This window comes from Thamnophis sirtalis, unplaced genomic scaffold (genome assembly GCF_051295495.1).
Source record: "Thamnophis sirtalis isolate CommonGarterSnake01/CBP01778 unplaced genomic scaffold, rThaSir2_p1.2 scaffold_8, whole genome shotgun sequence".
Taxonomy (NCBI): domain Eukaryota; kingdom Metazoa; phylum Chordata; class Lepidosauria; order Squamata; family Natricidae; genus Thamnophis; species Thamnophis sirtalis.
Genome location: NW_028261388.1, coordinates 246,142 through 272,465, shown reverse-complemented (window position 1 = coordinate 272,465; position 26,324 = coordinate 246,142). Strand labels below are relative to the sequence as shown.

General features: G+C 58.7%; 2 protein-coding genes across 2 annotated transcripts; both read left to right on the top strand.

The window, feature by feature from the left end:
- The first annotated feature begins 67 nt into the window (after window positions 1–67).
- On the top strand, window positions 68–8,501 carry CNGA4 (cyclic nucleotide gated channel subunit alpha 4). Its single transcript, XM_014073947.2, has 5 exons — window positions 68–96; window positions 3,434–3,547; window positions 3,991–4,097; window positions 6,134–7,129; window positions 8,101–8,501. Exons 1-5 carry the CDS (start codon window positions 68–70, stop codon window positions 8,499–8,501), a joined length of 1,647 nt encoding a protein of 548 aa, XP_013929422.2.
- Window positions 8,502–15,233: 6,732 nt separating this feature from the next.
- Window positions 15,234–19,805, top strand: CCKBR (cholecystokinin B receptor). The gene is made up of 5 exons (XM_087722055.1): window positions 15,234–15,474; window positions 16,290–16,541; window positions 16,700–16,952; window positions 18,518–18,645; window positions 19,264–19,805. Exons 1-5 carry the CDS (start codon window positions 15,357–15,359, stop codon window positions 19,800–19,802), a joined length of 1,290 nt encoding a protein of 429 aa, XP_087578181.1. The 5' UTR covers window positions 15,234–15,356; the 3' UTR covers window positions 19,803–19,805.
- Window positions 19,806–26,324: the final 6,519 nt, after the last annotated feature.

Sequence of the window (26,324 nt, the reverse complement as noted above, 5' to 3'; positions counted from 1 at the left end):
GAGAGGGGGACAACCCTAGGGAAATATTCAAGGGCAGAGACCCCCACCCGTGTGGCCATCAACGGCCATGGTCTTCCCAGCCATCACCCAGAAAAGGTGGGTGATCTGAAGAGCCACCAAGAAGACCCTTGTGGAGAGGGGGGAGGGGAAGGGAGGTGGATTGGACACAGCGAAAGCCTTGAGGGAACTCCCAGGTGGGTCTTCAAAAGGGGGAGGGGGCTGGCCTAAGAGAAGGGCCTCAGTCTGATCCTGAACTCCCAAGAAGCAGCCAAAGGTCCGAAGTGCCCCTTGGCCTCTGTCCTGGTCAATGGTCAAGGCAGGATTGAAGGCAGGGCTGAAGCCTGGCACACGCCCTTGAGGGGTTTCGTGGAGGGGGGGGGGGGTTGCATAAATGCCCGGATTCTTCACACCCTTCTCCTCTTCTGCTAAATTTATACTGGGGGGCTGGTAGAGACCAGTATAGCGGAAAATCCTGATCATACAATGTGGTTGTTGGTTGGAGAAGGGACTTTTATTGTGTGCTGCCAAAAAAACAACACAATTTCTCTACCAGGCCTCCCCTTCAGGCCCCGCCCCCACCCCCACCTTGGATCCCAGGACTCCCCACCTGATCCCAACTGAAGGTGGGGGGGGGACGCAAACAGGCTAAGAGGGTTCAAGTCCCGATGCCCGACTATGTCTGCGCACATGTGTGTGTGTGTGTGTATATGTATGTGTATGTATGTATGTATGTGTATGTATATATATATATATGTTTTTATTTGTGCTGATAAATAAATAAAGGAAGACTAGTATAGATCTATTTCAAGCTATTTAGCTCTCATCAGCTAGCCATATCCTTACTGGGATTCGAACCTGTGCTCTATTGCCTCCCAGGCAGGGAGTTAACCATTTGAGCTACAGAGAACGACTCCTTTTATCAGCCAGCCAGGGTGGGAGGTATATACTTAAAGTCACAACCCCTGGTATGCCCAAGTGTGGGAGGAAGGTCACACTTCCACTCTCTGTCATTAGGCTCGTCACAAGAGACCATCCAGACAGAAACCCAATATTTTTACTGTTGCCTTTGTTATATTTGTGTTTTTATTTGTGCTGATAAATAAATAAATATATATATATATGTATATGTATATGTATGTATATATATGTATGTATATATCTTTATGTACGTATTTATATATATGCCTTTATGTACGTATTTACTCATCCGCCCATCCCACTCTGGGAGCGGCAGCCGAGGTTCCCTGATCCGGCTGAGAACACAAAAACGGCGTTTGTCTGTCCCTTTGTGCGTCCGCACTTGCGAAGCGCAAACCCAACCGCGGCTGAACTCCGGGACGAGCCCTGAGGTCGGAGCAGGGATTGCGCGCGGGCTCCTCTGCGCGAAGCCGGCTCGGACTGCAGGGCGCCGGGCGTGCTCGGTCCTGACAGCCGCCAGGGGGGCGGTGGGAGCCCCGGGCTCCCCCTTCGGTCTGGTGCTCGGCCGGCGACTTCCCGCTCTCCCCGGGCCCCGGCGGCCTCCCCCGGCGCCGCCACCTCGCGGATTGGGCCGTTTAGAGTCGCACCTGCCGGCGGGGCCCCGGGGGAGCCGCGTTGCCACGGGCTGCCTGCGCGCCAGGGACCGGGGGGGGGTGGGGGCTGCTGGCGCAGGAGCCGCCTGCCGCGCGCCATGAACGGGGTGGCTCAGGGAGCCCGGAAGGGGGCGAAGGCCGAGGCTGCCCACCCCAAGGCCCCGCGGTAAAGGGGGTCCGGGAGGGCGGGCGCGGGGGGCTCCGCCGGCGTTGGGAGGGCGCCTGGGGGCAGGGGGCGCGGAGGGGGCCCCGGGGAGAGCCCGAGAAAGTCCTCGGGAGCCTCCGCAGGAGGGAGCGCGGCGTCTCCGAGGGGACCGGGGGCTTCCGAGGGAAAAGGGGCGCCAACTGACCCCGCGACCTGCGTGCCCAGAGCGGACCAATCCCGGCGGCCGCTGCCCTCCCCGGAGAGAGCCCGGCCCTTTCTCCAACGGTGCCATTCCCACAACATCTGCGACGCCGAGTCGGGGCGAGGTCGAGCGTTCTCCCTGCTCCCCGTGGCGGGTTTTCACCTGGCCGTTTTTACTTCGGATTGGCGGTGAACTATTAGATAGCTTATGCCAATTGTCTGACCTGCAGAATGGGCAACCTGGGTCATTTTGAGGTGTGGGCGGCATGCAGACTGGCATCTGTTACTCCCTGGGAAGACGAGTTCAGGCCCTGCCAGTTCTCTGAAGGCCTTTCCTCTGCGGAAGATGGCAAGGCCAGGGGGGCCCAAGCCTGACCTCTTGCACAAACCCTCTGGGCAGTCTGGCAAACAGAGCAATGCCACAGTGCCCCCCCCCTTTTAAATGTGACATTCCCAGAAGTTCCCGGCCTCTTTACTCACCCCTGGCATTGGCCAAGCCCCCCCCCCCCCCAGCCTCAAAGAAGCCGAGGGGCGGCCTCTGGGGGCTCAGCTGCCCACAGGCAGAAAAGGGCCTGTGCTAATCACATTTGCTGCCCCTTGGCAATGCCTCCCTCACCCCCAGGGCCAGGTGAACAGCGGGTGCCAACCCAATTCACGGCACGTGTTAAAGGTAAGGAATGGAGGCTTCCCGCCCGGCCTTGTTTCCTGCCCTCCCACCAACCCTCCAGCTCCCAGAAAAGCAGGCCGGGAGGGGGGGCTCCGAGTGGAGAGGGCTGGGCCTAACCACATGCAGAGAGAGGGGGTGGGCTGCGGCCACAGCAGTAGCCACATGGGGGGGGGCGCATGAGAGCCACACCTGCCCTTCTGGGGCGCCTGTCCGGGTGCCCCCTGCTGGAGTGGTTCCCACCAGAGGCCTCTTTGCCAGCCATGCTCCTTCCGTTGTGGATCCTTTTTATTTTTTAGAGTTTCATTTTTATTTCTTTATAAAATTTATTGGTTGCTCATCTTACCCTAAGGTAATTCTGGGCAGCTTACATCTAAGTTAAAACATAGAATTTTAAGATCAAACATTAAACCAAAGGCGCACGGGGAGGGCGTGGGGGGGGGGCAGATTGGGGGGAAGGGGGATCTTTTGTTACTGGATCTACCGCCTCCATTCCGCGGTTTCCCCACTCGGAGCCCAGGCCGACTGGCAAAGCCACGTCTTCAGGCCCCCCCGAAAAGAGAGGAGGGTTGGGGCCAACTTCACATCGATGGGGGGGGGAAGATGTTCCAGAGAGCAACAAGAGAGAAGGCCCCCCTCCTCCTGGACCCCACCTGCCGGAATAATTGGGCTGACGGGACCCACAGTGATGCCTCCTCTGCCAACATGAGTGGGACGGGCAATCCCAGTGGGGTGAGACGGTCCCTCGAGTCACCTGGCCCCATGCCACGAAGGGCCTTAAAGGGGCTGCTGAACCCTTGAATTGCCCTCTGAAAGAGTCTCAGTCCCCCCCCTCTCTATTCCCCCCCCCAGCAAGGACTCCGGCAGTGGGACTCGCATCCTGGACCCCTCTGGAGACAAATATTACTACTGGCTGATGCTGATGGTGCCCCCCATCCTTTACAACTGGGTCATCCTCATCTGCAGGTAGGGCCCCGGAGGGAGCGGGGGGGGGGGAGCTCTGCCCCGCCACAAAGTGCCATGCGCAGAGGAGCTCCTGAACCGTCTCCAAAATCAGCAGAGGGCCAAGAAAACCCCAACTCAAATCCCTCCTCATGAAAGGGGGATGTTTCTATCGGCCAAGCCAGGAGCAGTCAGAAATTAGGGGTGCAAAGGCCCTTCAGGGGAGGAGGGAAGACTGGCCAGCCCGGAGCAGAGGGACCCTCGCATGGGCCAGGCCAAGAAGGCAGGGCAGGGGACGGGCCATTGAGGGGGCTCGGGGGGGGCAGCTGCAAAATGGGGAGGGCGGCTCAGCCAGGGAGGGAGGGAGGGAGGGAGCGCAGGGCCTCTGCCCAGTTCCCTGCCTTGGGTTGAGGCACAGCTGGAGTGGTGGGACGAGGGGGGCTCGACGCGTCTCCTGTCCTTCCCAGGTTCTGCTTCCCTGAGCTGCAGCAGAGGTACCTGCTGCTCTGGCTGGCCTTGGACTACCTCTGCGACCTGCTCTACCTGCTGGACATCGTGGTGCATTTCCATACAGGTGAGTGGGGCGGAAAGACATCCCCCAGGAGGCCACAGCTGACCAGTTGGGGGCCCTGGAGAAGCTGGGGGGTAGAGTTAGGATCCCTCTGGAGGGAGGAGAGTTTGGAGGGCCCCATCACATGCTGCTGCCCACGGCCAAAGTGGGGGGCCTGAGGACGGGGTGGGCCTTGGGCAGAAACCTTCCTGCTCCCCCCACGGAGGGCTGTCTCTCGCTGATCTTTCCCACCAAGTGGGCTGGGCCTCCTTCCCCCCCCCTCAAAACCTTGCCCCTGCATTCGGTGACTCTGAACACCCTCAGAATAGCCTTGCCAGGGGGTGCAACCCCCAAAGCTCAGCCCAGGGTGGGGGGGGGGAATCCGGGGCTCCTGGGCCGGGGGAACTTCGGGGTCAGAGGTCTGAAGCTCTGGGTTGGGCTTCCTGCCCCTGAAGTGCTTGCAGATGCCCCCAGACTCAGTTCGGAGCGTGGCACAGGGGGCTCCCTCTGGGAGGGGGCTCCGGCTTTGGAGGGAGGTGGAAACTGCACTGGGGGGGGGGGCAGTCCATGGGTTTGCTTACTAATGTATGTGATCCAACCTAGAGGGACTCTGGAAGACCACTCTCCCCCCCCCCCACTTTCCTCTGGCATGGGAGAGAAGCAATGCACGCTAGACATCCTGACCCCCAAGAGGAAGAGTGGGGCGCAGAGTCTGGAAACCGACACAGGAGAATATTTGCAGCTGGGGGTTGAAAGGAGCTCTTGGGGGGGGTGTATTCCCTCGCAGACATTTCATTATGCAAACTAGGCAACAACATCAGTGCACTGGTGGTCTTACCCATCTTGGGTAACGACTGCCAGGAAACACCCCCCCCCTCCAGAGCTCAGAGAGCCCCAAGGGCCCCTCGAAAGTCCGGGCAGCTTCAGAGCGTTTGCCTGGAGTGACTCCCGGCAGCCCCTTTGGCCTGTACAGGAGTGCTGAGCCCTTTGCCTGCCCAGCTGACCCTCCTGGGGATTCTGGGAGATCGGCATCCAAAAGGAATCCCAAACAGTTGCAGAAACATTCAGGACATCCCCCCACCCCACCCCACCCCCAAAAAGCTTCTAGGATTCCAGCTGCTTTGCCAAGATCAGCCAGCAGAGGGCGCCCTTTCACAGGCCAGAAATACAAAGCCTGCAAAAACAAAGAGGAAGGGGGGGGGGAGGCTGCATGTCCAGAAAATGTAAAAAATCACCCACCCCCCCATCCCCACGCAGCCCCCTCCCTCCCCGGGTCTTAAAGGGGCTCCAGTGGGAGGGTCCAGGCTGAATTGGGCCCAGATCCCCGCTGCTGACCAGGGGGGAGACCTCACTGCGGTTCTGCTGCCGCTGAGCCTCCCTGCCCCAGCCGGCCACCAAGCCCCACAGGGTGAGCCAGTGGGGGGGTTGCTGGGCAACTCAGAACGCTTTGCCGGCTCCCATCACGGCTGGCGAGACCAAGAGAGAACCGGGGGGGGGGTGTATGTTCCAGACAAGCCCACTATGGAGGGAGCAGAAGGCCATCCCGCCTGGCCTGCTGGCCTACTGGGATGCCACCCTGATCCCGGGGCTCTGCCCGACTACAAGGGGCCAAGAGTGATGCTCCCCCAACGTGCTGGGCACCAGTTACCCGGGGACCAAGGTGGCTCCTGTCCCGTGACTTTGCCCCAGAGCTCCAGCTGTTTCTCCATCTGCAGCCCCACCGCCTTCTCCAGAACCCCCCTCCAAAGACTGGATCAGGGGCCAGGGAGAGTCCTCCACTCCAGCTGGACCAAGGCAGGCAGGGACTCTCCCTTCCTCAGAGTGCTGGCCTTTCCCCTACCTGAGCAGACCCCCGTGCACTGCCTTGGCTTCTCCAAGCCACCTCGCCAGAGGCTGCTGGCAGGAGAGGCCGCCCGGGGACTTCCTTCTGAGGGACCTGCTCACGACCCGTGGAGGGGGGGAGCCGTTTAAGGGAGGAAGCAGAGGGGCTCCTCCAGCCCTTTGCCAGGCACCTCTCCTGCCCCCCCCACCCCATGCTGATGCCCCCCTTTCTCTGCCAGGCTTCCTGAAAGAAGGGTTTCTGATTCAAGACCGCGCCCAGATCTCCCGGAGGTACCGCTGGTCCTCGGCCTTCCTGTGGGACCTCCTCTCCGTGCTGCCCACTGACCTCCTCTACCTGCACGTGGGGCTGGGCAGGCCGGAGGTCCGAGCCAACCGCTTCCTGCGGAGCCCCCGCTTGTTTGAGGCCTTCGACCGCATCGAGACCCGCACGGCACACCCCAACTCCTTCCGCATCTCCAAGCTGATGCTCTACGTCTTCGTCACCATCCACTGGAACAGCTGCGTCTACTTCGCGCTCTCCGGCCTCATCGGCTTCGGCACGGACGAGTGGGTCTGCCCCAACGGCAGCCTGCCCGGCTTCGACCGGCTCCTCCGCCAGTACCTCTACAGCTTCTACTTCTCCACCCTCATCCTGACCACGGTGGGCGACACCCCCATGCCCCAGCGGGAGGAGGAGTTCCTCTTCATGGCCATCGACTTCCTCCTGGCCGTCATGGGCTTCGCCACCATCATGGGCAGCATGACGTCCGTCATCTCCAACATGAACCTGGCCGACAAGGCCTTCTACCCCAACTACGACCTGGTGAAGGACTACCTGCACTCCCGGCAGGTCAGCCGGCAGCTGCAGCACCGCGTGGTCGAGTGGCAGCAGCACCTGCAGATGAACAAGAAGATGACCGGCGAGCTGCAGATCCTCCAGCACCTGCCCGAGCGCCTGCGAGCGGAGGTGGCCATCAGCGTCCACCTGCCCACCCTCCGCAAGGTCCAGATCTTCCAGAGCTGCGAGCAGAGCCTGCTGGAGGAGCTGGTGCTCAAGCTGAAGCCGCAGGTCTACAGCCCCGGGGAGTACGTCTGCCGGAAGGGGGACATCGGCCGGGAGATGTACTTCATCCGCGAAGGGCAGCTGGCCGTGGTGGCGGACGACGGCGTCACCCAGTACGCGGTGCTGGGGGAGGGGCTGTACTTTGGGGAGATCAGCATCATCAGCATCAAAGGTGAGGAGCGGGGGAGGGATCCCCCCCCCAGGGTATCCCATGAGCTGCAGAGGAGCAGACAGACCCCCCCCCCAGTTGAGAACTCCCAGTTGGCCCGAGGACGAGGCGAAAGGATCCAGTCCGTCATTTGCCTGTATTTGCCAGACTCAAAGCTTTCTACTCTCCCTCTTCACAGTTTCTTATCTTGGGAGATCCTGGGCTGCCCTAAATCTCACACACCCAGCCCCATCCTGTGCTGCCTCCGGCCTTCCCCTCCTGCCTGGGAAGCATCCTGCGTTGCTGTGGCCCATCCCAGGCACAAGGGGGAGGGGGGTGAAGCACAGGGAGGACTGCAAGATTCAATGATCGCTGCCTCTCTCGGACTCTGGTTCGAGGCTCCCCACGTCTCTGGAGGTTCTCAGTCATCCAGGTCCCGGTTGTCCCAAAGGTGGTTTGTTTTTTCCCCCAAGAGGCAAATGGTCTGTTATTTTCTTTGAAGACGTTTCTCTTCTCACCCCAGAAGCTGCTTCAACTCTGACTGGATGGCTGGGAATGGAAGGATTTCTATTCCTAGCACACAGCTGGTCATTTGCGTTCTTTCACGGAGTCCTTGAGGCCACCTGGAAGTTTATCTGCATCAAGATAGATGATGTTGTATCCCTCCCCTTCCGTCAATTCAGTTTTGGCATAGATGGCCCCTTTGACCCTCCTCTCAAACCAGTGGTCCCCTCTACCCAAAAGGTGGACTTTGCTCTCTTCCAAAGGCCTTTGTCTCCTAAGTGCAGAATGCTGAATCTGAATGGGCTTCTCGTGCCATGCGTTCGTGAAGTGGCTGTTTTGTTTCCCCAACGTACAGATCCCACACGGCTCACTTCACTGCACTGCATGTACCAGGTTCCTCAGTGGCTCAGGTCTATGCTCAGGTGCAATCAGCTGCAGCCTTGGGATGTGCAGGAGCCTCTCCTGACTCTTCCTACTTCCCCGCCCCTCAGGGAACCAGTCCGGGAACCGCCGTACGGCCAACATCAAAAGCATCGGCTACTCGGACCTCTTCTGCCTCTCCAAGGAGGACCTCAAGGAGGTCTTGGCCGAGTTCCCCAACGCCAAGGCGGTGCTGGAGGCCAAGGGCCGGGAGATTCTGCTCAAGATGAAGAAGCTGGATGTCAACGCTGAGGCGGCCGAGATCGCCAAGCAGGAGGAGGAGGAGCGACGGACGACGGCCCTGGAGGACGGGCTGGATGTCCTGCAGACCAAGCTGGCCCGTGTCCTGGCAGGGCTGGAGTCCAGCGCCTTCAAGATCGCCCTGCGCCTGGAGCGCCTGGAGTGGCAGGTGCAGGTTTGGGAGGGAGGGGAGGGGAAGGGGGAGGGCACAGAGGAGGGGACCGAGGCTTAGGAGTCCCCCTGGGCCCCTTCACCAGCCGGCCTTGGGGCTGCAGTTTCTGCTGGGGGGGGGGTGTTTTTAGGGCAGGGTCCTCCTGGATCGGGGATCTTCGGCTGCAGGGGGCAGGAAGGGGGGCTAGCTGGAAGAGGAACCCAGAGCAACGGTCCCTGGATGCAGGACGTGTTGAGCGAGGGGGGGGGGAGATCCTGAGCCGACAACCACATCCCTCCTGCCTGCCTCCCTCCCTCCCTGTTTTCCTGAGTGGGAGGGGGACGGGGACAGAGGGCACAGAGTTACCCCAGGGCTCCTGCATGGGGTCTTGGAGAGGGGCAGCCAATGAAGGTGCCTGCAGCCCCAGGGCCTTGGTGGAGTCACGTAACGTAAGGGTCACAAGGGGCCTTGGAGGTCATCTAGAGGGTGGCATTCCTGATGGAGGGCCTCTCTTCAAGGGCCTCCTCCACCGTCCTGACTGCGGCCGCCATTCTCTGCCTGTCTTCCGGACCAACTGCAAATAATTCCTCCCATTTGCTCCAGGACAGCCTTCAAACACCCCCCTCCGCAGGTCTCCATCCCTTCTGGCCCTGGTCACTTTCCCTGCTGCCCCCTGCGGAGGCTCTGGACAGAGCAAGGTGGAGGCCAGAAGTCCAGAGAGTCCCCTGCGGGCCCTCAGCAGCCCTGGGCCACCTGGGCAGGTGAGGGTGGGAGGAGCTGCAGCGGAAGGCGTGGCCAAGACGGGGGGGGGGGGCTTTCCGGTGGTTTAATTGGCCTCCTTTCTCTTCCCCTTTCATGTCTTTTGCTAGTAACCTGCCGTAACGTAACTTTCTTAGCCTAAACTTTCAAGAAGAATGTTAAAAAGTCTTTTCTTTGGCCGAAGTGATTGATTCATAGTCAATAAAATACTTTCGTTTTCTGCCGTCTCCAAGCTTCACCAAACCAAGCCCTGAGAATGAATCTTTACCAATTCCGCTGTTTTCTTCCTTTGCAAGCGCTTCTTTTAATTCAGGATAAAATGTTCCTCTCAGTTCTGATGCTTTCATATTGTTAGATTTCTAACTTTTCATAATAATCTAATTGGACAGATGACTGTTCCTCATCCAATCACCTTTTACCCTTGAAGTTTATTTGTTGCCCAAACTATAAAAAAGAAATACAATCTATACTCCAGGTCCTCTCTTTTAAAAGGGGATTCTTTTTCTCTTGGAAGGTTCCAAATAAGTCACGAATTAAATGGTCTTCAAGTCATAGAACATAGAATAATAGGGTTGGAAGGGGCCTTGGAGGTCTTCTAGTCCAACCCCCTGCTCAAGAAGGAGACCCCGGCCTAGGCCCCAGACCATTCCAGAAAATTGGCTGTCCAATCTCTTCTTAAAAGCCTCCTATCACCCTGGGGCAGAGCCCCACGGTTCGGGGTAGCTGGTGAAGTATTTTTAAATGAGATTTGGGTTAATGTCAGGGTTCCAAAAAACACCCCCAACCAAATAAAACTCCAAGACTTGTGTTTCCCCAAAGTTTCCACTTTATGAGAGATGTCATGTTGGCACATCTGGGAAAACCCACATCTGAAAGCTTCCAGGTTTCCCCACCCAGTTGAAAGTTCTAGATCCTGCCCCCCCCCCCCCCTCAAGTCCATCCCATGGTCCAATCTCCCAGTGCCACGAAGACAGATTCCTCCCATCCGTATCTGGCCAGGTGCAGAGACAAAAAGGACCTTGACTTTCTAAGGAGAATATTATGATGGCTACATACCTCCCGTACTCTGCATAATCCCCCCCCTCCCACTTTCCCATGGCAGTTAGTATGGCAGGCCTGAAATCCAAGAAGAGAAGACCCCTCTCACGTCTGGCACCTCCCGTATCGGAGCATCCACAACTTCGGAGGCAACTTCCGTCCCACTGGTGAATTGTTGTCACTGTCGGAAAGTTTCTCCTTAGTTCTGTGTTGCTTCTCTCCTTAGTTAGTTTCCATCCGTTGGTTCTTGTGCTGCCTTCGGGGGCTTTGGAGAATCGGTTGACCCCCTCATTTTTGTAGAAGGAAGATATTGGAAGACCAATTTCCTGCCTCCACCAGTCTGTCTTTCCAATAAACCAGACATCCCTAAATCCCACAACTGTCCTTGGTAGGTTTCAGCCTCCAGCCAGCCCCCTCCTCCCCTTTCTTCCGCCTCTCTGCATTTTAACTGGGATCCAATAAATGGAGGCCTGGAGCCCCGTGTGGCCACTTGTCCCGTCCCAGGGAGGAAAGCAAGCGGGGCGCCCTTCTCTCTGCTCCCCTGGGCTGCTCCCCTTGCAGGTGGCCTGGGGGGATGGGGGGGGGCGCAAGGCCCGGGCTCCAGCTGGGAGGAGACCCCTTGGATTCCTGGCCTCTGAGCAAAACCGCCTTCTTGGTGAGCTCCCAGGAAGGCCAGGAGCCCCCCGTGAACCGAGGGGGACCAGAGGGGCACCAGGAGGGGCCGGAGGGCTTCCATCGGGGGAGGGAGGGGGGCTTCTTTTCCTGCCCTCGCCATCTGGGGCCAGGTGGCCTCTCGGGGGTACGAATGGAGACAAAACGGAGACAGCAATGGCCGCCCTGCAGTCAAATGGAAGGGCTCAGAGAGATCCTTTGGCCGGAGGCTTCCGCAGAGGAGACCTCCCCACAGAGCCCCTCGGCTGCCCGCTCCTTTGTCTCGGGGTGACCTGGGTGGCGAGATGCAAGCGCCGTTGCCAAGGCAACCAGGGGAAAACATTTCTCAATGTCTGGATGGACAGTGTCATTCACTGAAGTGGAGGGGGGGGCAGCAGGAGGAAGAGCATCACCCGATTTCCAATGTCCTTGCAGCCAGAGCAGCTGTGGGCTTCGTCTGGAGCCTGGTCTCCCCGGAGGAGCTGAGAGTTTGGGGCTTCTTTGCTTTGGTCGAGACCCCCTGGGGGGGCCCACCTGCGGGGCCAAGGGGAGACGAGGTCCGGACGCTCAGTGGAGCCCTGCAGGGTTGGCTGAGTGTCCACACCAGACCGGGGGGGGGGGGTTGAGCGGGCATAGATTGTGCTGAGGGGGGAGGGGGGGCAGACCGGTTGGGGAGACCGGAGGCTCCTTTCCCCATGAAATAGAAACTCTCAGGAAGACCCAATGGCTGCCTCCCTTTCAGTCCCTCTGAGGAGGCCCTTCCCCTCTCCAGGGGCAGCCATGGAAGGACTCACAATCCTGGTGGACTCCAAGTGTGTGTGCGCGCACACACACACACACACAGACTTTTGTTTTGCAGCCAGAGGCCCTTCCTGGGGGGGGGAGAGCCTGGGCCCTTTGCTGTCCCCCCCCCCCCGTGGGCTTTGTGCCGCCCTCTGCCTGGCAGCTCTCTCATGGGGGGGGGGTGTCCAGCCCAGCCCCTCGGCAGCCTCAGTTCCTCCTCCCTGAGCAGCAGCAGCCCCCGGTTCCTGCCTGACCGCCATTGGCCCAGTGAGAAGGCAAGGCCAGCTGGGCATCTCCCAATGGGGGCAGCGTGGAGACTCGCCTGCGGAGCCCAAAGAAATAAGATGGTGAACGGCCCAGAGTCCCTCGCCCTCCTCTGCCTCGGAGATCCTTCATTGGGAGGGGGAGGCAGGAGGCAGCCGTGCTCAGGCCAGAGATGGGCATTATGCCAACCCGAGTCTGTCAATCCACGGGGACGGCCAGAGAGAAGCCCCCGCACCCCCCCCACTGACCAAAGGATTTACTGGAAGGCACCAGGCGAAGCTTCCCCCCCCCCCTTATTAAGATGACATGTAAGACGGGCAGCAGCATTTTTCCTTAGTTTTCATAACCTAGCAATAGCAGTTAAGACTTATATACCACTTCATAGGGCTTTCAGCCCTCTCTAAGCGGTTTACAAAGTCAGCATATTCCCCCCAACAACAATCCGAGTCCTCATTTTACCCACCTCGGAAGGATGGAAGGCTGAGTCAACCCTGAGCCGGTGAGGTTTGAACCGCTGAACTGCAGAACTGCAGTCAGCTGAAGTAGCCTGCAGTGCTGCATTTAACCACTGCGCCACCTCGGCTCTGCCTTCACAAGAGGTACTTACCCCTCAAAGCCCCCCCCCCGCCCAAGGACCCCCCCCCCCACTCCCTTTGTACACAGGGAAATCGCTTTGCACCAAAAAGATTTGGGCGCCTGGGCTGGCTTAATGCAGGGGGATGCTGGCCAAGAGGGGGCCAGCCCCACCAACCAGCAGGGGGTCCTCGGATGCTCAGAGGCAGGAGGGGAGAGCCCCCCCCCTTGGCTTTCTTGGGATGGAGGGAGCCCCCCACCCTTTCCAGGAGAGCCCCACCTTCCCTGGCAAGGGGGCAGGCAGAGATTTCCCCGCTGCTTGAAGAGCGAGCCAAGAGAGGAAGCCAGCCGAAGGGCACTGGAGCTCCCAGCGTGAACCACAGCAGGCGATGGGCCCCGAGTGGGCACCCCTCTCTCTCTCTCTCTCTCTGCCGCCCCCTTCGTGCCCCGCCTCCCCTCTGTCCCTGCCTCCCGGCACACATCGTCCTGTGCCAAAGCAGAACCCACCCACATACATACGCAGGAGGCACACGGAACTACCGCCTGGCAGAGCGGGTGGGGGGAGGGGGGAGGGCTGACGTGCCAGGCCTTGAAACGCCCAGCCGCTCCGGTGCTGCCTGGGGATGCAGTTGGGGCCCGATCAGAAAAAGACCCCTGAAAGGAAGGGATTATGAGAGTAAACGGAATATATGATTCACAATGATAACAACGTTCTCATGTATATTGGGCTGATATTTGCTGATTTTATACACAATTGAAAGCGGAGATGCACAAATGTTTGTGACCAAATGACACGATAAACACACATGTAATTGGTGATGTTTTTATGTTATATGCTTGTTTTTGTTTGTTTAGAAAATAAAATAAAAACTTAAAGAAAAGAAAAAGACGCCTGATCCCCCACAGCAGCCCTGGAGACAGGAGGGAGGCTGGGAATAACCCAGCTGGGGCAGAATGTGGGGCTGGGAGCCCTGGCATCCTCAGCTGGGGGGGGGGGGGAGGCATGGGGACAGAGAAGAGGAGCTTCCTCTTCTTTCCTGCCAGAAAGACCCCCACCCGAAGTCTGAGAGGCTTTTGGTCAAGACCCCCTGTGGGCTGTTTGTGGGGCACAGGTGGTGCTTAATTGAGGAAGCCCCCCCTGACACACACACACACACACACAGACGACTCCACCCAGAGGCTAAGAGTCCCAGGTGTGACCTCCTGGCCTGCCTTTGCTAAGCTCCCTTTGGGCCAGGAGGCTTCCCAGCTGCAGTGAGGGGGGGGAGAGGAGTTTTGGACTCCTCTGGGCCAGTGGTGGCCCTGTTGGATGGCCGGCACTCAAAAGGGAGCAGCAGAAGCCCAGATGAGGCCACCTCCACACAGCTTGTGCCACAGGGCCAACCAAAGGCGCAGTGGCTCCGCTGGCTTAACAGACTCCAGAGGTTTCGTCTGGGGGCAAAGTCTCTGGAGGAATCCCAGCCTGAGGGATCTGCTGCCTGCATGAAGGAACCGGCCTCAGCTGCCAGAATAGGAGGCTTAGGAGGCAGGTGGGACCAGACCCCACAGAGGCCAAGGGCCGAGGGGCCCCGCCTGCCCAAGCCCGGCTGGAGGGCAGCCCAGGGAGGGAGAGGGAGCCTCGGGAGCCACCACAGGGAACAGGGCATCCGCTCTTCCGGAAGAAAGGCACGGGCGGCTGGAGGGGAGGCGTGGGCGTGTGGAGGGGGGGGGACCGGCTGAGCTTCTCGTGGCAGAAGCAGCGAGGCGCACGGAAGTCCCGAAGGCAGCCCAGAGCGCCGGAGGTGCTGCATGGCCTCCGTGGGCCAAAAGCTTGGCTGCATTGCACGAGTGCGGGGAAGCGAGATGCACACAGGTAGCCAAAGCTTCGTGGTGGCCACACAGGGACCGCCTGGCTCCTCGGGGGCCTCGGAGTGCAACGCCAAGAGGGGAGGAGAAGCTGCGGCCTCCCTCTCCCCCGCCCCACCACAGACGCCCAGTGCCAGAGCAGAGCCAGGCAGGGCAGGAATGGCAGCCGGAGGGCGCCCCCCCCCCCCGCATTTCCTGCATCCATGATTAATGCCAGCAGCATCCAGGGCCAGGAATGGGCTCCACAGACCCTGGTGGGGTGGAGGGGAGAAGAGGGGCAGGGATCCAGGCTGGGTGGGCGGTAGGCGCAGAGCTCCTGTTTAGGTTGGGGCACCCGAGTGTGGAGGGTCAGGCGGAATTCATTGCAGGTAACGTGAAGCTCCGCAGTTCCCGCCGTGGCCAGGTAAACAGCACCTGTGTCAACACCGGCCGCGCGGTCCCGCTGTCCGAGCAAACAGGACGTGCCTGGCAAGGCGGCCGCTGCTGGGAAACTCTCCTGCCTGACGGGAGGCCCCGGCAGCAGCGGCTGCTGTTAACCCCCCTCCCCAATCTCCAAAAGAAGGGGCGCCTCTGCGCGGGACGGGATGGGGCGGCTAAGGCCGGGATCCCGCCTAGCTGCCTTCTGCCTCGAGGTTCCTCGCCCCCCCCCCAGCACTCTGCACATGGCCGCCCCCAAAGCCCCGTGCCCGTCCTGCCCGACGAGCGGGACCTGGGTGACGGGGGCGTGCCCGCCCGTCCGCCACGCCTGCGCCACTCGGCTCAGCCCCCTGTCCCCCGCAGCAGGGGCAGCGAGCGCCGGCGCCGTCGGGGCCCCCTCTTGGGCGTGGCGGAGCCCCCGGCCGCCGTCAGGGGGCGCTGTCCAGGGACTCGCGGACGGCGCTGCTCAGAACCCGCAGCGGCGCCGAGGCTCCCGTGGCTGCCAGAGGAAGCCGAGCCGGCGGCGGCGGCGGGTCTCACCCGGGGCTGCGTTTCGGCGACCCCGTCGGGATGGACGGGCGGCTTGGAGGGAGCTGAGCGTCGCTCATGGACGGCCGGACTGAGCCTGCCACGATGGAGGAGCCGCGCCTGCTCAACGCGTCGCTGCTCTGCCGGCCCGCGAACGGCACCGGCGGCGGCTGCGAGGCTCCCCGCAGGTCCGGAGGTGAGGCTCCCCGCAGCCCCGGCCAGTTCCGCGCCCTGACCGCCGCCTCGCCACCAGACCCAGGCGCGTCTGGCTCCTGCCGGCAGCCCTCGAGGCAGCGCTGGGAACCCCGCCGCTCGCCCCCTCCTCTGGCGGCTGGGTCACTCGGAGAGGCGCCCGGACTCCCGCAAGGCTTCCGCGGTGGGTCAGGAGCCACTTCTCTCCGGCCGCCCCGTTGTGCTCTCCCGGTCCTGGAAGGGCCTCTGCGCATATGAAGAGCGCCGCCCCCGCCCACCCCTCCTTTACCCGGGCTGCGGATGGCCTTCTGGCTCCGGGGAAGGTTGAGGGCGGCCGGGAGGGGCAGCTCTGGACACGCTGAGCTCCTGCCTGGCGCTGCGGCTGACCCGAGTCCTTGGGTGGGTTCTGAGGTGTCCCGAACCCGAACCGACATGCCCTCCCCAGAGGAACCCCAGCTGCTGCCAGCCAGAGACACACCCCGGTCCCCCTCTTAGCCCCCCAAGCCTCTCCCCAGTCTGGGGCCTTCAGGGAAGCCAGATTAGGCCTTGGTGTAATCTCCTGAGCCTGGACCGTGCCTGCCTTCTGCTTTCCATGGGTCCCAGCCACATGCCCGGAGCAGGGCCTGGGGGCCACAGGGGGCAGGGGGGCAAGGCCGGGCACCAGACCCAGTGTCCTGCCTGGGGGAAGCACAGGCCGGGGGTGGTCGTGGCCCAGGCTCTACCAGGGAGGGAGGGAGGGAAGCTCCTGCTGGGTCGGCCTCTGCCCCCAGTGGCGGAGGGGCAACCGGCCTGGCCCTCTGACCCTGCTCTGTCCCCCAGAGCTGGCCCTGGCGGTGCGGGTGCTGCTCTACTTGGTCATCTTCCTGCTGAGCCTGTGTGGGAACGCCCTGGTCATCGCGGTGCTGGCAGGGAACAAGCGCCTGAGGACCATCACCAACTCCTTCCTGCTCTCGCTGGCGCTGAGTGACCTGATGGTGGCGCTCTTCTGCCTGCCCTTCACCTTCATCCCCAACCTGATGGAAGACTTCGTCTTCGGGAGGGTCGTCTGCAAGGCCGTGGCCTACCTGATGGGTGAGGGGCTCAGCCTGGGTGGGTGGGGGTCCCCTTGCCCCCTTGCCTGGCAGCTGCAGGGCCTGGGCCCCCCCTCCCCCTGGGGGGAAAGAGCAGCGGGTGACCCGTCGGGTGCCACCTGACCTTCCCCCCCCTCCCTCCCTCCCTCCCTCTCCCAGGGGTGTCGGTGAGCGTCTCCACCTTCAGCCTGGTGGCCATCGCCATTGAGCGCTACAGCGCCATCTGCAGGCCCTTGCAGTCCCGTGTGTGGCAGACCCGCTCCCATGCCTACCGGGTCATCGCCGCCACCTGGGTGCTCTCGGCGCTGCTGATGCTGCCCTACCCGGTTTACAGCACCACCCAGACGGAGCCCATCCACCCCCACCGCACCCAGTGCATCCACAACTGGCCCGGACACATCAGACAGGCCTGGTAAGTGGGGAGGGGCAGGCTGGACCCTGCGGGGATGGGGCCGCCTCCCAGGGCTCCTCCGGGGGCCCATCTGCCTGGCCAGGGGGGCGGCTCTGCTGCCCGTGGAGCCCCAGGCGGCATTCGGAGGCAGCCGCTGGGAGCCTTGTTGGATTGGGCCCCTTTGGCCCAATCGGAGCCACCAGCTGAGCAGGCCGACTCGGAGGAGACGGGCCAGGGGAGGCCCAGCTGTTGCCAGGTCTCTGCCCAAGCCCCGCTCAGGGCCAGCGAGGACCACGGAAGCCCCCAGCAGCAGCCCCCAGTGGTTGGGCTGGGCAGATCGGGGGCAGGGGGGACGAAGGTTAGGGTGGAAGGTGCCATAAGCAGCCAGTCTTCCTCCTGGTGTAAGACTGAAGAACCGAGTCTGTGTCTTAGGCTGGGCAGCCTCTGCCACCCTTTCCTCTGGCACCCTGTGGCCGATGGGCCTGCGTTGGGCCTGCAGGGACTGGCATCCGTTAGGAGGCAGGGCAGCTTCTGCCGTGGAACTGAAGGCTGCGACTTTGTATGAAATGTGGCTGTGTGGCTGTGTGTGTGTGTGTGTTGGCCTTAGGACCATCCTTAGCTCTGCACAGCCCAAGAGCCAGAGGGGGGCGGGGGGGGCAGCACCTGGGCATTTATCCTGAGGCTGGCAAGGGCTTCCTACAGACCTCCTTGGGAACTGGGGCTGGGGGCAAGGATAAGGCAACAGTCATGGGCAAGGAGGACTTCACGGGCAAGTTGGGGCCGTGTCCGTCTCTCTGTGTGGCTCTCTGAAGGGACTAGGGGACTCCGCGAGGAGGAGAGAGACGGGGCAGGTGGGAGGGAGGGGCCCTTGGAGGGGCTTCTGTGTCTCCTGGCTTGTGGCTTTGAGGGGCACCTGGGTGACGGAGGGGGGGAGGAATTACAGGCAGAGGAGCGGAAATTGGGCAAATGTCAACGGCCTCCTCAGGAGGATGGAAACGTTCACAGGGACGCGTCTTCCTATCCGACAAGTCCTGGGAGAGGCTCTCTCTGGGCTGGGCTCCATCTCCCCCTCTTCCTGCCTTGAACCCTTCACCCCTGAGGAAGGGCTCCCTTGGGGGAGGGGGCGGCCAGCTAGCCAGGTTGGTCTGGTGAGGGTGACCCCACGGGGAGGGGGTGTTCCTGGGAGGGCCAGCAAGAGAGGGAGATTGCCCAGCGTGGGAGACGGGTTCAGTGCGTGGAGCAAGCAGGGGAGGGGCTTGGCCGTAGGTTCATCCCCCACCCACCTGGCCTTTGGGGGGTCCCAGCCCAGGGAAGACCCTGCTCAAATCTTAGGCCAGGCCCAGCAGTTCCTTTGGCCCCACTTGCCGAGCCTGAAGGGTTTTAATGCGGGTGGCTGCCTGTTTCTCCAAGACCTCCTGCAAATCCACCTTTTCCCGGGGTTTAGGGCTGCGTGGGCCATTCCTGGGTGGTGGGTCTTGTTCAGATGAAGAAGGGGCTGTTGTGGTCTCCCCATCTTCCTTCCTTCCTTCCTTCCTTCCTTCCTTCCTTCCTTCCTTCCTTCCTTCCTTCCTTCCTTCCTCTGCTAGGTGCCTCCTGCTGCTCATCACCCTCTTCCTTGTCCCGGGGCTGGTCATGATCCTGGCTTATGGATTGATCTCCTCTGAGCTCTACAGGGGGATCCAGTTTGAGATGGGTCTCTCCCGTGAGGCCAAAGGTGGGTAATGGGCCAAGGAGGCTGGGAACAGGGACCCTTGGGTGGGTTGATCCCAGTTCGGCCCGGATCAGGCAAACTGGTAGGAGCAGCAGCAGCAGGAGGTCTGGCCAGGACTCCGGGAGGAGGGGAGGAGAAGCCGCTTGCTCTGCCTTCGGGGTGGGGAAGGGCTCAGGGACCCCCCAGGGACGGAGGCAGAGCGGAGGGGCTGGAGCCGTTTCTGCCAAGGACACCAACGGGGCGTCACTCTCCATGGTGCAGACGAGGGTGGTGAAGCCGCTGCTGCTACGTTTGGGGTGCAACCCTGGAAACCTCCCAGGCTCCCCCTCGTCCTGGGACATCTGGCTCCGCCTCCCTGCTCTTGCGGAAGAGGGGGGGTCTCCGTTCAGGTGTCCGCTCCCTCACCAGCAACCACCGTTTGGCCCCCTTTCCTAGAGAACCCCAAACAGAATCATGGGCACTGCCAGCAGGGAAAGATTGTGGGCACTGAACTGCTGGGAGGATCCGGTCTTCTGCTTCCCCCCCCCCCTTCTGACGGGCACCCTGGGCTGAACCTCCCGGAGCCTCCGAGGGGCCCAGCAACCCCCACAAGGTGCCTCTCTCTCTCTCTGCCTCCCTCAGGTCAGCAGAATGGGGCCACCGCGGAACTCCTGGCCTCTTGCGACGAGGGCGACGGCTGCTACGTCCAGGTGCCCCGGCCCACCGAGAGCCCAATGGAGCTGCCAGCCTTGAGCCCGGAGGACGGCACCAAGCGGAAGCGGGCACGCGTCAACAGCTCAGAGTCCAAGCTGCTGGCCAAGAAGCGGGTCATCCGGATGCTGGTGGTGATCGTGGCGGTCTTCTTTGGGTGCTGGCTGCCCATCTTCGTGGCCAACACCTGGAAGGCCTTCGACCCCAATGCCGCCCAGCGCACCCTCTCGGGCACCCCCATCTCCTTCATCCACCTGGTCTGCTACTGCTCCACCTGCGTCAACCCCTTCATCTACTGCTTCACCAACAAGCGCTTCCGCCAGGCCTTCGCCACCACCTTCGCCTGCCGCGCCACGCCCTGCTGGTCCCGACCACCCCATGCCCCCGAGGAGGAGGTCACCGCCACCGGCGCCTCCTTCTCCAAGATCAGCTACACCACCGTCAGCAGCATAGCCCTCCCCGAGCACTGAGGCTCTCCTGCCCGGGCCCACGTCCAGGGGGCCCAAACCCCACGGCCTTTCCTTCCTCCCCTGCCTCGCCCCCTGCCTCGCCCAGGCTGCGGAGGAGGAGTTTCCGGGGGGGGGGCTCGAAAACCTGGGAGGGAGCAGCTCTGTTGAAGGGGGGGAGGTGAATGGCTGGGCAGAGCTGTCTCCTGCCCACCCCCCTGGCCCCCTCCTCTTCCCTGGGACCCCCTTGCCCCAAGGGCCTCAGTCGCTATCCTGCCTTTCTCCCCCAATTGCCCAACTGAGGGGTGGGATCCTGCTTGTGGAGTGCAGCAAAGCCTGGGTGCTGCCCGGGGCAAGAGGCGAAGCGGAATCAGCCATGAGTTCCATGGGCTGCGCGGGGGTTTAAGGGCCCCATGACCACTGGCCTCCCTCACAGGGCTGTTGTTCCCCATCTGGAGAAGGAGCAGCAATGTCTTGGCCTTGAGGGTCTCCCCTCCCCCAGCTCTCCTTCCTGGAGACCCCCGTGCACCTGCTTTGCATAGCTGTATGCCCCTGCCTCCACCCCCCCCACTGAGGAGTCTGGCTGGGGGTTCTGTGGGCCCCCCTGTCCACCAGCGGAAGAACCCCTCCCATCAGTTTGGGTGGGGGGCAAATGGGGGCCTTTTCTGTATCTTTCTGTGCAATAAAGTTCTTGAAATGGCCCTGCTGCCAACGCAGATGGAAGCGGCTGATCTGGGTCCCTGGCAGAGGCTGAGCCTGGGGGGAGGGGCTGCCTTCTGTCCTCCCCCGTCCACTCCCCCCCCCTCTGCACCTTTGCTTGCAAACACCGGCTGCTGGCCTCTGACTCAGCCTCCTGCAGAGGGACAGGAGCAAAAGCAGGGCCCCCCTCCCTGCACACGCCCACACCCGCAGGCCCCCTCCCTCCAAGCCCAGAAGACGGAGCCGCTCCAGGGCCCTGTGGATGGGCAGCCCTCGGCTCCTACTAGGCTGGCCGACCGAATCCCCCCAGCCCAGGAAGGGCAGACTGAGGCTGCTGCCACCACCTGCTCTCCCCCCCCCCTTCGGAAGAGAGACGCCTGGGCAGAAGGAGGCAATCCCCCCCCCCCCGCTCCCCCGGATAGGCTCTTTGAGTTGGCCTTGCTGGGCTGCCGGTGGAGTCCCTGGGCATCTGCACCTGGCCGGCTCTTCCCTGGGCAAGTGGGGCCCCAAAGGAAGCCTGGGACCCCCAGTTCGCAGGGGCCTTGGGGCCCAGATGGAGGGAGAATGCCCCTTTGCACTCCCTGGTTGGCGAGACCCCAGATGGCCGTTGGTAACTTATAAGTCATTCTTTTTCAGTGCTCTAGTGGCTTCGAATGGTCGCTAAGCGAACCGTTGTAGGTCAAGGAGTACTTGTATGGGGTAGCCAGAACTGAGTATCCCCAAGTGCCCAAATCCCCCCCTCTTCCTGCCCTGAGCGTTGCCTGTTAACCGGCCTGGCAGTGGCAGCTTCAGGGGGCAGACAAGGAAGCTGGTTCACCAGGGAGAGCAGTTCGGAGGAGAAGGCCGGGGGGGGGGGGGGGCACCACGTTGGCCTCTTTGACTCCAGCAGAGAACGAGGGAGGTGGAATCGGCAGTCCAGGCGCCTTCTGCAGAGGACAGGCATTGTGCCCAGATGGCACCGCCAATGCACCCTGACATGCCCACCCACTCCTGGCAAAGCGTCGGTGAAGGGCCAGAGGCCAAACCTCGGGTGCGAGGAGGAAAGAAGGACCTGGACGCTGGGGATGATGGGGTCGGAGGCTCCCTCCTGGCAGCTATCACTCAGGCGGTCACCTGTCAGGTGAGGCTCCTGCCTTCCTGGGCATCCAGCTGCCATTTGAGGGAAGGGGGAGAGAGGCCCTTTCCTGCTGACCCTCCCAGGAGCGGGCATTGCAAGGGGCAACGAAGGGCTGGGCCGGAGGAAAGGCATTTGGAAGGGATCTGACCAGGGAGGGGGAGGGGTCCTGAAGGTGAAGAGGGGAGGGAGGACCTGGCAAGGAAGGGCTTTAGCTGGATCCTGAAGGGAGAAGACCAGGCCTGGGGCTGCCTTGCGGAGGGCTGGGAGAGGGGTGGAGGCGCCCAGAGACAGGCATGTCAATACAGGAGGAGGAGGAGTCTGGTTGCTTATTCCTTCGGTTTTTTAGTCATGCATGTGACCCCCCCCACCCCCAAGAACCACCTCAGGCGGCCTTCTGTCTCCCCCAACCGGCCTCTGCAGCCCCCCCCCCCCCCAAGGCAGCTCCGTGTTGCAGGAGGCCTTGGAGCAGCAGCTTCAGAAAACGGGCTCTCTCCCACCTACCCCAAAACCATCCATGCCAAAGCATGCAGAGTTGTTCTTGCACGACTCTCAGAGGATCCGGGGAGCCCACAGGACCCCCCCCCCATTCTCACGCAGCTTCCTCCCGCCATGATCTCAAGAAGAGCCCTGGGCTGTTGGTGAATGCAGGCGTGTCCCCATGGAGAGGCTGCCCCATCGCTGTCCCGGGGGAATTCTTCAGTGGGTCAGCAGAGGAAAGGAGGCCCCGAGGGAGGGGCGTCCAGCGGGAGAACTGGCCCAGAGACGGCAAAAGGCTCGTGGGGAGAAGCCGTGGCTGGTTCAGGGAAGACCCCAGTTGGCGTGGAGAGCTGAAATGGACCAGGAGCCAAGAAAACCTTTCCCTTCTCACTCCCGTCACTCCGTCTGGGTTACCCCGGGACCCTCGAGTAGGGGGCACTGGGGACGTGTCCCTCGTGGCGGCTGGCGGGTCCCTTGTCTCCTTCCTTTGTTTCCACCATCTTCCTTTTTTAAAAATAAAACATAATTTCCAAGACCTGCACCAGAATGGAAAAGAGCCAGAACTGTCTTTAATTTGATGGCCTCTTCAAAGCCTCTCAGGCCCCCACCTGCTGCAATGAACCTGCTGTTCCCCACATTCTCCTCTGGACTCAGTTGTCACTGCAAAAACCAATGGGCACAGACGGGGGGGGGGGAGGAGAGGACTAACAATGCTTGCCAAAATAAGCTAGGTGGGTGATAAATGGGGAGCTGCTATGACTTTGGGATAAGATGGGAGACTATCTAAGTATTATAAAGAGGGAGGGAGGGAGGGAAGAAAGGAAGGAAGAAAGGAAAAGAGGGAGGGAAGGAAGGAAGGAAGAGAAAGAGGGAGGGAAGGAAAGAAGGAAGCCTTGGGGTCATCTTGAGACCACTTATCAGAGGAGGGCGCTAGAGCTGCCTGCTATACAATCTCCTTCTGTTCCATCAATGGAAGGAAGAAGAGAAAAACGGAAATAATGCTTCGGCGTTCAGCACCACGGACGGGGCTCTTTTGCCTCCCCCACCCTGAATTCAGCACCTTGGACAGGGGTGCTGTCCATGGTGGGCAGGCGGGATGTAGAGACCATGGGGGAGAAATTGCCGCCAATCCGGGGGATAAAAGAGAAAGCCAAGGACCGGGGATGCAAGAGTGTTTTCCAACCCAAAGCCAGGAATGGAAGGGCCAGAAAGTCAGGGTGGTGCCTTGATCCGTCGCTCCCGTCCTGCCGAGGGCGTCCAGAGAGAAGCCCCTCTTGGACTCCAGTGACTGCAGAGTCCCAGCCCTGCTTCTTTCTGCTCCTCTTTCTCCACGGCCTTCAAAGAGAAGCCCTGCGGATGCTTAGCAGGAGAAGAAACTCTGGTTTGTGCCATTGCAGCTTGGCCTAAGCCAGGATTCCTCCAAGGCCAGAGACCCCCGGAGGGAGGAGGAGGACCCTGGGTGCCCCTGGCAGCGCAACCTGGAGCTCTCTTCTCTAAAAGCTTTTGTGATGGATTTGTGTATCCATAATTTAGGTTTCTAATACTTTAAATTCCATTCTGTTGGCTTTGTGCTCCAAGCGGAGTCACCCTCACAAGATGGGTGGTTACATAAACTGCTTAAATAAATGGACTCTGTCAGCCTGGCTGGGAAAAGGTAATTCCAAAGTATTTCAAAACCAGAACAAAGTTCTCCATTTCCCAGTTTCTATATAACTTCATCCCATACTCCAGTTTGCTCTAAATCAGTAAGAATCCTGCTCTGTGGATTATGTATTCTCCTTGAAGGAGATGATGGATGGTCTAAAAACATGAAATATACATAAATAAAAATGTAGAATAATGTTTCCCATCCTTGGCCATTTTAAGATGTATGGACTTCAGCTCCCAGAATTCCCCAGCCACTGCGCACACATTTAAAAGTCCACATATTAACCAACAAAAACAAAACAACACATATAAAAAACTTTCCTCAATTTCATCAAGCGTGTCGTTTGGTTACAAACTTTTGTGCATCAGTTTTTACAATTAAGAATAAGATCACTAGTTATCCATCAAACATAACTAAATACATCATTATCATTGAGCATTATGTGTTCAAATTAGAGTATACAATACTTATAGTGTGGCATATTCCAGAAATAGTTTCCCATTGCTAATCCAATTAGTTATTGAACATTTCAATTCATATATGTATCAATTATTCATTACATCATCATTAGTCCATTTAACATATAAAAATCTTTCCGGTATAACATGGTCAATACTTACAATTATACATAGGATTCAAATCATCCCATTCTTATGCATTGAATACATTATTGTCCTTTATATATCATATGATCAAACTCTATTTCATAGCAAAAAAAAAACTTTCATAAAAATGACTATAACTTTCTGGTGGTACATTAATAAACAGTTTCATTTCCAGTTTTTTTTTTAATCCAACCATTGGTAAAACAAATCCCACACCTTATAAAATTGCTCATCCTCCTGTTCTCTCATTTCAAATGTAAGTCTACTCATTTCGGCACATTCCATTATTTTCTGAATAGTTTCCTCCTGTGTTGGTGTTTTCTCATTTTTCCAATTTTTTGCAAATACAATTCTAGCAGCTGTTAAAACATTTACAATCAAATATTTCAAGTCTTTATTGTATATTTCTGGTATGATTCCCAATAAAAAAAGTTCTGGTTTTAAGTCTATTTGTTTATGTATCATTTTCTCCAACCACATGTGGATTTTAGTCCAATATCTTTTAGCTTCAATACAAGTCCACCACATGTGGTAGTATGAGCCTGGCGTCTGATGACATTTCCGGCATTTTTCAGATTTGTTCTTAGACATTCTTGCTATTCTTGTTGGGGATAAGTGCCACCTTTAGAACATCTAGTTCCTGATTAACTCTTTTAATAAATTCCTGATCTTTTAGTATTGTTCTATTGAGTAACCAACGATAACTGTCCTTTTGTTTTTTTCCATATAATCCTCATGGGATTGTGGTCGGCCCATAAATTGGGTTCTATGTCTGTCTCCTTCACTTCCGAGATTAACTCCATCGACATCCAGACCACATCTGACCTTGACCAGGATTCATGTCCATTCGAGTAGAAGGTATATCGCTTTCCCTCTGGGCATCTTTCTCGTCATACATCATAGATATTAATTTCTTCAGCCATTTGGAAGAATGACCTCGGCAAAGTTCTCCTAGCTCCTTTTCTCTTCTTTCCACTTTTGTACTCCCATTTCTGGTCAACTATAGCATTGAAATCACCCATTAAGCAAATATTTTCATTTCCCATCTCTCGAATAATGCTATGTAGTCTAGAATAAAAAATTTCCTGACCTTCATCAGGTGCATATATTACAACCAGTGACACCTTATTTTGGTTTAACATTATTTCTACAATTGATATTCTCCCTTCCTCATCATGTTAAATTAATTTAGCCTGGATCGTGTCTTTAACATATAGTGCTATTCCTCTTTTCTTTTGATCAGCTAATGCCGTGTAAAGTTTACCCAATCTGGGATATTCTAAGATCTGGATCTGTTGTTTAGTTATATGAACCTCTTGCATTGCAACTATGTCATAATTCGAATGTTTTAGTTTATTAAAGGTTGTTTTCCATTTCTGGGGTGAGTTTAGACCATTGATATACAATGATAGAATCTTGATTTCTCCCGACATAATTCTATGTGTATTTAGGTCGTGTGCTTCTTGTTGCCCTCATCTCTCTCACTTCTTTTGGCTCTTCCCCTTTTTTGTCTAAAATAACTTCTAGAATGTATTTGCACATCTGAACACCAATTAATTTCGATTCCTTCCTGTTTCAAATCTTGAGAGTGGATTTAAGTTCACCCTCTGAATTTAATAGTTCAGCATATCTAACTGTTTGTTCCTTTTTGTATATTATTGAATATGAAAAGGCTTCAATGGTTGATATCCAGACTGGAATTTCCTTCTAGTTCTGAGAGAGGAAGTTGATTGATCCAACCTTAATGATCCTTGGGTATCTTGCTGTCTGTCCTGTCCTTCTTGTTCTCCTTCTCTGGGTCCTGGAGGTGGGGGGATGTCCAGCCTTCAGTATATTATTATAAAAATCTTGAGCCTTCCATACTGAGTTAAGACGATATCTTTGTCCCTGGTAATTAACTGCTAATCCAGCTGGAGCTTCCCATCTGAACTGTAACTGACGGTTTTTGAGCTCATCCACTAAAAAGGCATAATCTTTCCTTGATCTCAACATTTTGGGTG

Excerpts from the sequence above, each read along its gene's own strand:
- CCKBR (XM_087722055.1), top strand. The coding sequence starts at position 15,357 with ATGGACGGCCGGACTGAGCCTGCCACGATGGAGGAGCCGCGCCTGCTC. Across the intron at positions 16,542-16,699 it reads GGCCGTGGCCTACCTGATGG|GGGTGTCGGTGAGCGTCTCC; the intron begins GTGAGGGGCTCA and ends TCCCTCTCCCAG. Across the intron at positions 18,646-19,263 it reads TCTCTCCCGTGAGGCCAAAG|GTCAGCAGAATGGGGCCACC; the intron begins GTGGGTAATGGG and ends TGCCTCCCTCAG.
- CNGA4 (XM_014073947.2), top strand. The coding sequence starts at position 68 with ATGGTCTTCCCAGCCATCACCCAGAAAAG. Across the intron at positions 97-3,433 it reads CCAGCCATCACCCAGAAAAG|CAAGGACTCCGGCAGTGGGA; the intron begins GTGGGTGATCTG and ends TCCCCCCCCCAG. Across the intron at positions 7,130-8,100 it reads CAGCATCATCAGCATCAAAG|GGAACCAGTCCGGGAACCGC; the intron begins GTGAGGAGCGGG and ends CCCGCCCCTCAG.